The following is a 10457-nucleotide window of genomic DNA, read 5'->3' as shown; positions in this document are numbered from 1 at the left end:
ACTCACCAGGCTTAGTTCAAACACTAAAGACTACCTTGATTTCTGCAGCAGTTGATTTGCATATCTGACAACTTTCCTGGTTTGCCCAAGTAAAAGTGTGACTTGTTCAAACCTGATAAGAATGAAAAGAGCTATGTTGATGTTGTATTTCATTTTGCCTCCAAAGAATTTTGGAAATTCTCTCCAGGGGAGTAACCCCTAACAAAATTAATGCACTTGTAGATGCATATGGTTTACAAATTTCATTGAATATCTAATACTTCAACAATAATTTACAATATTTTTTGGCTTTAAATTCAAATTGTAGATAACCCCACCAGCTCGGAGAAGGCCAGCCAATGTGTGGAATTTCCCTAGAGGGAGAGAAAAGTTGAAACATCTCGCAGAACAGCCCCCTTGTATGTGTGGAGCAGGAAGGTAAGGGTTTCCTCTTTTCCTTTCCTTTCCTAACCTGAACTTGGAAGTATTCTTGTTGCAACACTGTAATTTGCTGAAGGCACAAGTGTTTCCTAGTTGGGTCACTAAGAAATAATATTTATTGCTTATAGCGCGCAAATTAACATTCGAATATGATCAAATGCGCGTAAAAGAAAGAAGAAATGAAATGAAAGAAAGAAATGAAATTATACTGAGAGAATTTGGTCTAATCAAGTCAGAAACATACACTGTATTTGCATCCTGACACAATATTTGCTTCAGTGAAAATAGAAGAGATAGGGAAAAAATTCCACAACCATGAAATGAGTAACAATTTTACACTACAGAAAAATATCCTTCTCTCCAGAGGGTTCACAGAGGGTTTTTTTTTGTTTGCGTGACCCCCTTCTCCCTGTCCTTTTAGAATGTGTAGTTCCAGAAAATATCCAGACTCCCTCCACAGAAGGGATTGGAAATTCCTGGGGGATGGGGGATTCTCAGAGTCCCAAGAATTTAAGTAAATGTATGAAGCTTGACTGGAGTTTACAGAGAGGTGGGAGGGGGGGGGGGGGGTGTCCTAAGGAAAAATCCCTTCCATGGGGGAGGTATTGATAATTTTTGGAACTTGCACCTAATATCAATATTATTAAAGCTGCAGAATTTCCTAAAACATAGAAAAAAATGACCTGTAAGACCACACACTGAATGATTGTTTAGGGGGTGGGCATGGGTAATTTCTGTATCTGCACAACTGCCCAGTGTTTCGAATCTACAACTGATGCATCTAAGATTACAGAGAAGTCAAGGCCTTGAATTAGGAGATCAGTTCTAAGAAAACGACAAAGCTGATAATGTATTTGTGTTTCTTGTTTTATCATTTTTTCATAGAGATATATCTTTTCTATATGATGCCACTGGGCCAGACAAGACAAGCCTGGACTCAGCTGGAAAATCTCTGGTTACACCTGCCTCTGATAAAAGCAAAACATCACCAAAAAACAAGCAGCTGGACTTTTTTGGGAAAAGTAAAGGCGAAAGTGGCCAGGAAGATGTGGTAAACATTAAAAACATGTCAAAATATTAATTTTAATAAGACAGTTTGTCAGATTAAAGTCAATTTCTCTGTTATGGTGAAATAAAGAAATTGAGTTTAACGTTATTTATATCTAGGAGAAATTTGTGCTACATCTAGGTAATATATCACCCCAAAAGATAGGGATTTTGAGCCGTGTTGGTCTAGAAACAATGTAAAAAATGCATCTTTCCTGGGAACCAAAATCAGACAGCTGGGTTCAAATATTTCGGTTTTGTTGCAATGCAAGGCATCCTTCCCAGCAAAGTCAAAGTAATCTGATTCTTTGTTATTTATACTGTTAATTTGTGCTTTAGGAGGTGACATCACAGATTCCTGACACCCTTGTCCCAGCTGAATATCACATTGTTAAGAACCCTGGTGTCCTGGGATTAGAATTCCAAGAAGAGTAAGTTGTCAGGTTCTTGCCACAAAAGCTCTCTCTTTTCATATTTTACAGGATGCCCAAGCAGTTTATTGCTTACTCTACATTCATGTTTACCTTGATTCTAGTTAAATTCACAGCATGAATTGCTCTTGTTTTCTGAACGTATACTCAGACACAAGTAAATTGTTTGGATTTGTGCTTTGGTCTCCTGTGCATATTGCATTTTTGGTAATCATGGATTACAATGCATGTACTTTAATTTTGAATTCATGGCTTTTTCAATAATGTGAAAATAATTATGTATTCTTTTTATCGTAGCAAGTATACAACTTACGTTAAGGGACATGAAGATCATCTGACTGTGTTCCCTTCCATGTAAGTGTTAGCATAGAGATTTTTGAATATAATTGATTATATATAATTAAAATGATATGTTTACATACATGCCAACTCTACCGGATTATCCCTGAATCTCCTGGATATGGCACCTATCTCCCGCTCTCGCGTATGGGTCATCAAATCTCCCAGATAAAAAAAATATCATCTTTGGACCTTTTCTGTGCCTTAGTTTGAGATTTAGCCCATTTTTTCCTCAACATTTGATTTTTTCAACTTGTTGTAACGATTACTTTGGTATTAAAATGATGGTCGCAAATTTTGATAGTATGCACCTCATGTTAGACTTCCTATGATGTCCTAAACCATTCCCATTGGTGACTGGATCAATTTGGCGGGAGGGAGGGGGGGTCATGTTGAAATTCTGGGGGTGTGGGGTGGTAAAAAAAGAGAGAGTCTCCAGATTTTATATCTCCACAGGTTGGCATAGACTCTGTATTTATTATAGTTTGTACCCTGAACAACAGAAAAAAGTGCTCAAGAGAACCTTTTAACCTGGCTTGTGATGTTATATGATGGTGCAGTTTTGATCTTGTATTGCATCTGATCATGAGAAATACTTTAGTTCCAGTCTGAAATCAGTGCAAATTGCACCAAATATCAAACACCTATGCTGCATGTATAATACCATTTAGCTTTGAAACGCTATGCAGAACCTCCAAAATGTTATAATTTTTGAATCTGATGACCATACACCCCTGTTAGTGTTTTTAGCCGAATTTTCTCCAGATAATTTGCATATTTCCAGCACAATATACCGTGTTGTTGCATGATGTAATCTCATTTCATGTCTCATCAAAACACAGGACATTTTAGTCAGCTGCGGCTACTTATAGTTTAACTGTTTATTTTAGGAAACCTACAGGAAGACAAGAAGTGCTTAAACTTAAGGTACAGCTCATATATGAAATTCATAGAAATAATTCAAACATGTTTCAAAATAATGCAAACATTAACCCATTCGCCCCTGAACCGCCCGTAACCGCCTGTGCGGATCCAGGTCCTTTTTACCCTTTGTGACGTCATCAGTTTTAACGGTCAAGGACAACTTTCTTCGCTAACTTGTGCAGAGTGAAGAGATCTTTCAAACCATACCAGAATGAGCACAATTCAGTCAAGGACACGGGAGAAAGAAGCAAAAAACCACGTGACATGGACCTGAAAATCTCCATGCAAATGTTGTTCCATTGCCCACCTACCTTTCCTTTCACCTAATCCTAAGATCCTAAAACCTTTCCTAAAAACTAGTCCCACCAAAATGAAGCCTACTAAATGCCCAGCAAGAGAAAAAAAAAATGAGGCAAGAAAAGCGAAAAAAGAAGGGAGGAGAGAAAGCGAAAAGTAAAAGTCAAGACTGCTGTGTCACTTTTAAACCCAAAAACTATCTCGAAATTTTGCTTTCTGCGCATGCCCGAACTTCGCAAGCTGATTTTTGCATCTGGATCAGAAGGCCGCGAAGTGTACTACCTGTAAAGCGGTTTGTGGTAAGTTTTAGCTCTTCATAACATGACAGTGACCAGAAAACCACTCGACTAGCTTCAAAACGCGTTTTTCGGCGAAATCTCCAGGAGCGAATGGGTTAATAATAAATATTTTGTATTTAATTGGTGCCAATGGGGCAAGGGCTTTGACATCAAACTCTGTTCAGGCGTTTTATGTGGATGGGCCCAGATTTTGTTTCCTTTCCCACTTTGCAGCACCTATTACCACTCCATACATCTCTCAACGTGCCGTATACATGTACTTGTAGTTGTCACTTACAGATATTGTAGTGATAGACTTATTTGTATTGTCTTTAGCATGCCATGGATTCCATGTTGGCGCGGGCTGGTGTTGATGATGATGTGAAAGAGCTGTCAGGTCCGACACAGGTAACTATAACTGTGAGCCAAAAATACCAGAAAATTTAATGTAAAATAAAATAATGAATTATTTTGCTCTTATGACTAAAACATTTCCCCTCCAGATTTCAGGGAGTTTGTAGTGGAGAAACTGGAGAGGGTTGCTTTCTATGAATGGGATTTGGAGGAAATAGAAGGGTAATATTCAAATCAAGGAGAAAGGATGGCAAATTGTTGTTGCTCGTCACTACTTCAAAAAGTCGTGACTGTTCGTCAGTAGGATGCCTAAAATTTGTGCAATGCCACAATTTTTTTCGGCTCCATTAAATCCTATACCAATTGTAGAACATTTTAGGAGGAGTCACCCACAATGTGAGCACTGTTACTGACAAGGTGTATGAGTAGGGCACCCTAGGATCCCCCCCCCTACCCTGAACTTCGCTCCAGCATTAACAATGATTTAACAACATCTATTTTATCTCGAGTAGATTCACAACCTTCTGGAGCTGTTAAAAAAGGAACAGAACATTTACAACGTGGCTTTCAATGAAATAATTCGCCAAGTAAGTGTGGAATTTCTAGAATATAAAATTTAGTAAATTTGAACACGGTGCAGCTGAATTGTTGTTGCTGCTCTTTGCCCTAGGTAACGGTAGAATGTACTGAAAGAGGAGAATTGTTGGCAAACTTAAGGAAGCGCTATGCAGATCTTTTAGATCGCATTCCCAGACAAGTAAAAAGGTATATTAAGTCATGTTTGTCAGGGTTTCCGGTTGTTTCGATACAAAGTTGTTTTGATCCAAGTTTATTCAGTCGAGTTGTAAATTCGCCCTAAATGTTTTTTTTTGTTCACGTGCAAATTATACTTGAAGTGATGAAATTTTTGTGCAATTTCACCGCTTGAGTTCGTATCGAAACGACTTGTATCAAAACTACCAGTTTCCATTTCTTAGCCTTTTTTAGTAATCGTCAAAAAAAGAGAGCTAGAGTTGGGTGAAAAGGGGAAAAAGATGAGAACGCCGCGCGCACGCGAGGAAGAGGACACGGAACTTGCTGCTGTCTCACTCACGTGGTATGCATTAGCGAGAAACAGGCACCTGGCGAGCCCGCGTGAAAATTACTCCTCACGCAAGGAAGTTTCACGTCATAGTAGTGCAGTTGACGTCAAAGGCTGAAATATACCAGAAAGTTTGCCTAGTCCCTAGTCACTATTCCGCGCGGGCAATTGACCGAGAAGGCCTGGGAAAACACGTACAAAAAAGTGTGAACTGATGCACGTGGTGACCTGTTGTTTTGCTCATAAACCATTAAATTAAAACTATTTTAGGATTTATGAGCAAAACAAAAACCACGAGATCATGACGACGACGGCAAAGCGAACATCCAAAAACAAATTTGTTTTTTGATGGCACACAATTGATTTTTTGATGTAAAATATACATTATAAAAGCTACATGATCTGATTAGTAGGCTTCATTAAAACTAAGTGAGAAACCTCGAGTGTTAGGTAGTCACTGATTCTCTGTTATATAATTTTTTTTTCAATTGCAGTCTTCATCAAGAGGTTATTGCTCAGAGAGCTTTAGACAGGTACGAAAACATCATCTGTGTTTTAACAGTAGCCTGTAGCCCTGGGGGAGTGGGAATGGGCCCTTACCCCCACCCCCTTGGGGAGCTTGCTTGCCGGCTATGTAAGCTGACGTTCGTAGTCGAACTGAAAGTCTCCAAAATATGTTAGACTGATTTCTGATAACTAATTTATTTTGAACAGGAGATTAACAGAAGAACTTGTGCGATTCAAAGCGTCCATTAGCTCTCTGACAAGGTTTGTTTTTAACTTTGTCATGATATTTAAACTTTATTTTATTTTGTTTGCTTCCAAAATTTATCTCGTTAAGTTAAATAGCTTTGAGCGTAAGAAAGATCCTTCGACAGGCGATCAATGACAATACAGTGATTATCTTTTCTTTGTTTGTTTGTCTTTTCTTGTTTTCAACAGCGAGCTTGCTTCAGTGAAAGCTCATGATCGAGAGATAACACAACAGGCTAAACACGCCCAGGATGAGGTAATTAACGAGAAACGCAACTGTACAGTCGCTTAAAGATTTTTTCGTGGCCTTCACGGGGACATTAATTTCAGCAAATCTGCCACGTGATGTAACGTGAAGCAACTATCCGCGTTCAAACTGAGCACATGCAGGTGCACGTGATTTAGATTTAGAGTTGTGTTTGTGCACGTCGAGAAGGTACGGCACGAGCTCGTGGACTGGTAAGGCACGGAATATTTTGTTATTTAGCAACTCAGCCATCAGTGAGGTCGACTTTTAAACCAAAAGTTCTTTCTCTGGGCGAGGGGGCAATTCACAATGTTACTGCTAGACCGCAGAAAAAAGTGTGGCAATTTAAAGCCAAAGCAATCATTTATACATAGTTGATATGCATTTACTGTTTGCTTTCTTTTAGCTAGAAGATGCTCTTAAAGAATCTGACAAGAATGCAAGGTAATTATGGCTTCATACTTGTGCTAATCCCCGCTCTTTGCCCGCTTAGCTCTTTGGGCCTGTTTACACGGAGGTCGGGGACCCCAGATAGGTGAGGTAACATGAGGCGGGTCGTCCCACCTATCATGTAAACGTGATCAAATTAAAATGAGAGATATTATTTGGACTGGCGGGTTACCCCACATAATCAGGTTATCTCACCTTCCTGGGGTCCCCCACCTCCATGTAAACAGGCCCGAAGTGACGTTTTCGCTGCCATGGCCATCGTGGCTGGTGGCCTGTCGTGTTGACCACTCGGCCAAACTGCCTTCTATTCGATCCGCATTCGTTAAATAGCTCTTGAGAACTTGTAGCAGTTCGAAGGTAAACTAGTGACTTTTATTTTTTGTGCCATCTTTCAGTTTGATATCAGAATACCATGACTTGTACGAATTACAGAGAAAAAGACTGGAAGGCTTAGTTGGTAAGTGGTGCTTGATTCCTAAACCAGCCGACACGAGAGCAACATTCAGTCAAACAAGGTTTGAACGCAGTGACTGAAAACAAAAGTAGATTCATGTGAGGTAGTTTTTCCAACACGAGAAAGAGACTTTTATTTGATTTTCAATATTCGAGAAGCAGATTGAAAAACTAAGGCGCTTGTGGCTAAAATATCGTATAAGTCTTGCGAACGTTCAGTATAATAGATTCTTCTGTCTAATGTAGATGGTTGTAAAACCAAAGACCAAGAAAATGCCGTCAAATGCTCAAAGGCGGGTGGTTTACCTTTAAAAGTTTTGAACAGTTTGACATTATTTCCACGGAGAAGGAAATTGCTGTTTATTTATTATTTTAAGAAACGTTGAATGCTTTAAACCGTCCATTTCAGGTGAAGTTTCTCGGAAAATCGGGCGTAAGGGACAGACAGCCAATTGTGCCATTTCATTTTCATTGCCTATACTCTCATTGACCATAGTTCTCGACAAGAGAGAATTGACTGGACGAGAAATCGCCCAGTGTCATGACTTCTGAGTGGTTCATGAATTACCTTTGTCATCCTTGTAATCCTTGTGTGACTATAGTGGTAACTTACAATACAGGTCTCGTCCACACGTATCCGGATATCTTGGAAAAAGGAGATTATTTTTTGCGTCGCCTCGATCGCATCCCTTTCTTGGCATGCGCTGTATGATGTATGACATCGTGGTATTCGAAAGTAACCTCCGTTTTTGTCCTTCCACACGAAAAAAAATATTAAAGCCAGCGTTTTCGAAAAACTCCTTTCTAGGGACCGGTTTCGAAAACCTGCATTTTTGGTGCCCGAAAACTTTATATACCTGTGCACGGAAGTCCGCGGAGTAAATTGTCTTTGTTTTCAAAAATATCTGAATACGTGTGAACGGGACCTAAGAATCGCTATATCCTTTGTTGTGTAGGTAAACTCACTGAAGAGCGTGATCTGTGGAGTAGCGCAGCATATACTCTTTCCTTGAAGGTTACGGACAAACACTCGCTCAACACTGCTAAGAAACTGCACCTCTGCGAAAAAGCTTGGGCAAAATTGAGCAAACACTTTGCCATTTTCTTGAGTGAAAAAGATAGTATACAGGTAAGTGTTAGTGAGGCACTTACCCTTACGGGTGATGTTCGATATACCAAGTCACTATTGACTTGGTATATCGAACACTATAAACACTATTGTCATATAAACCCTATTGTCTCGTTCTATTGTGTGAAGTTTATTATTGTGTTTGTGTAAGTGCTAGAACTCGTTGTTGTGTTCTTTGTGACGTAACTCGAGACTTGCTATTCACTTGGTATATCGTGAACCAGCCTACCCTGGCTATAGAGTGAACAAAGAAAGAGAGAGAGATTGTGACTTATTTTGAAGTCTTTGAAAAAGACTTTGAAAAAGACTTAATTGCACTGTTACCTACCCAACGTACGAAAGGTTTAGTGTATTCATGTAGAGCGCAGCTTAGAAGGGCCAAAAAGTTATCCGTGCAAATCACTGCGGAAATTACGCTTAGGCGTTTACGTCTTAGTCTCGGACAGGCGCGTCTCCAAAAGGTGAAGCAATGTAAATGTAAGGATCAGGCTTGCCAGCCTGTCTTAATAGGATGCAGGGGAAAAAGTCAACGAAGTCATACGTCGGTCCCATATGGTACCCTGCGAACTTTCATTACTGTCCTGAATTGACCGTTTTCTATCGTTAAGTGTACCTATTTAACAATTCTTTTCGAGTACGAATTGAATATGAGACGGTAGATATCGCTGAGTTGGCCATAATCATCTCAGATCCAACAAGCGCGAGTGGAAGAACGGTTTTATTAGCCTTTTCAGGATTTCTACGTCTGACTAAAGTTGATAGACGACTACTGAACCAATTGCCCTGATGGCAAGGGATGAATATTCTTGTCCTGCAATGAAAAGAGCTTGCGAAGAAGTAATAGAGAAGCGCGATTTGATAGTTAAAACGCACGCAAATGTTCTGAAGATTTCACAAAACTGGCGCGCGACGTTCCAATTTCTCCACTATGACGTCATAATGACATGACGCGCGCGCTTGTTCGGACAAACTGTATGTTTTTATAAAGGCAACCAGTATTCATCCCAAACTTGCACTGCCCTTTTCACAGTTATGTTTTAGGGAACACTCAAACAAGCAACTAAAGAAAACTTTCCACTTAGCCTGGAACACGAAGAGTATCCAGTATCTAAATACGTGCAGGGTTTCTTTTTTTTTTTCAAGTGTTTTGCCATTTTCACCAAGATGATTGTACATAGATTTTTTAACTGTCTCTGTATTCAAATTTCTTTTTATTTTAGCCCATCAAAGTATTTCAACTCGTATTCTTATCACTTCGCTTGTAGCTCGAGAGGTTGACGCATCATGTACAGAGATGGCGAGAACTTTCGGATAAGTTCAATAAAAGTCTTGTTTCCTCTGAGGAGGAGATGATAAACAGAGTAAGTATTTCATATTTTCGATTAATATACAGTATAGTAGAATCCTCATTTCTCGAACCTTAACAAATTCCTGATAGTTCGAAACAGCCCTAACGTCCATTCACTAGTCGACCATTGTAAAGAAAGCGAAGTCTTGGATGTATATCAGTGGTTTATGTCAAAACGAGACACATAAAATCGTCGTACAGTTCGACAATATTTCGGCCTTAAGGAAAAAAATGGGCTACTCGTAGTCAACACTTAACCCTTCACTTCTTAGGAGTGATTAGCGTCCAATTTCTCCTTAAAATATCACTGCAAATCTAACCTTCATGTTCTGAGAATAAATGAAATGATGAGCAAGTGAAAGTGTTATTGAATGTTTAGCAAAATCTCCTCATCATTACCATAGGAAATATTTTGGGTACAGTACAGAGAACATACGTGTTGTGTTAGGGTAAAAAGGTTAAACTGTATAGCGAAAACATTGTAAGCATATTACCTTTTTTGCGAAGTTCGTTAGTACATTTGAACGCCTTGTTGTTGTCGGTGTCAGCGATGAACCCCAAAAACAAATACAAATCTCTTCATGTTTATATACCAGCAGAAAACAGTAACATGTCGCAAACATAATAATCTGATTAAGCAACTTCATCTTATTGGAAGTTTGTTTATGGTTTTTAACCTTTACAAACAATACAACTTTTCCTCTATTAGGGGTTATAGAGTAGTGCTATGTCATGAATGGTTGAGTGATAATATTATTGTTTAATGCAGCTTAAAAGATTGATCGCTCAACTTCAGAAGTGGAAAAAGGAGTTTCAGAAAATTGTGAAGTAAGTAAAAGTTACTAGACTTCTGCTTTATTTCCAAAGAAAAGAAATGATGTTGATGATGATGATGACAGGAGCTTA

The 10457-nt window shown here is 39.1% G+C and overlaps 1 protein-coding gene across 2 annotated transcripts in view; it reads left to right on the top strand.

Annotated features, from left to right (window-relative positions):
• The window catches only part of LOC140938895 (axonemal dynein light chain domain-containing protein 1-like), a 45066-nt gene that overhangs the window by 1505 nt on the left and 33104 nt on the right, over positions 1-10457 (top strand). For both annotated transcript variants that reach the window (XM_073388422.1, XM_073388421.1), the window contains exons 2-17: positions 308-417; positions 1306-1471; positions 1807-1898; positions 2196-2252; positions 3128-3164; positions 4073-4144; positions 4603-4677; positions 4761-4855; positions 5666-5704; positions 5886-5939; positions 6114-6180; positions 6578-6615; positions 7017-7078; positions 8031-8203; positions 9469-9564; positions 10321-10379. In XM_073388422.1, the coding sequence (XP_073244523.1) occupies positions 308-417; positions 1306-1471; positions 1807-1898; positions 2196-2252; positions 3128-3164; positions 4073-4144; positions 4603-4677; positions 4761-4855; positions 5666-5704; positions 5886-5939; positions 6114-6180; positions 6578-6615; positions 7017-7078; positions 8031-8203; positions 9469-9564; positions 10321-10379 (1292 nt within the window). The remainder of the gene's footprint in view (positions 1-307; positions 418-1305; positions 1472-1806; positions 1899-2195; positions 2253-3127; positions 3165-4072; positions 4145-4602; positions 4678-4760; positions 4856-5665; positions 5705-5885; positions 5940-6113; positions 6181-6577; positions 6616-7016; positions 7079-8030; positions 8204-9468; positions 9565-10320; positions 10380-10457) is intronic.

Source organism: Porites lutea, chromosome 5, assembly GCF_958299795.1.
Source record: "Porites lutea chromosome 5, jaPorLute2.1, whole genome shotgun sequence".
NCBI lineage: Eukaryota > Metazoa > Cnidaria > Anthozoa > Scleractinia > Poritidae > Porites > Porites lutea.
This window is presented reverse-complemented; position numbering and strand designations above follow the sequence as displayed.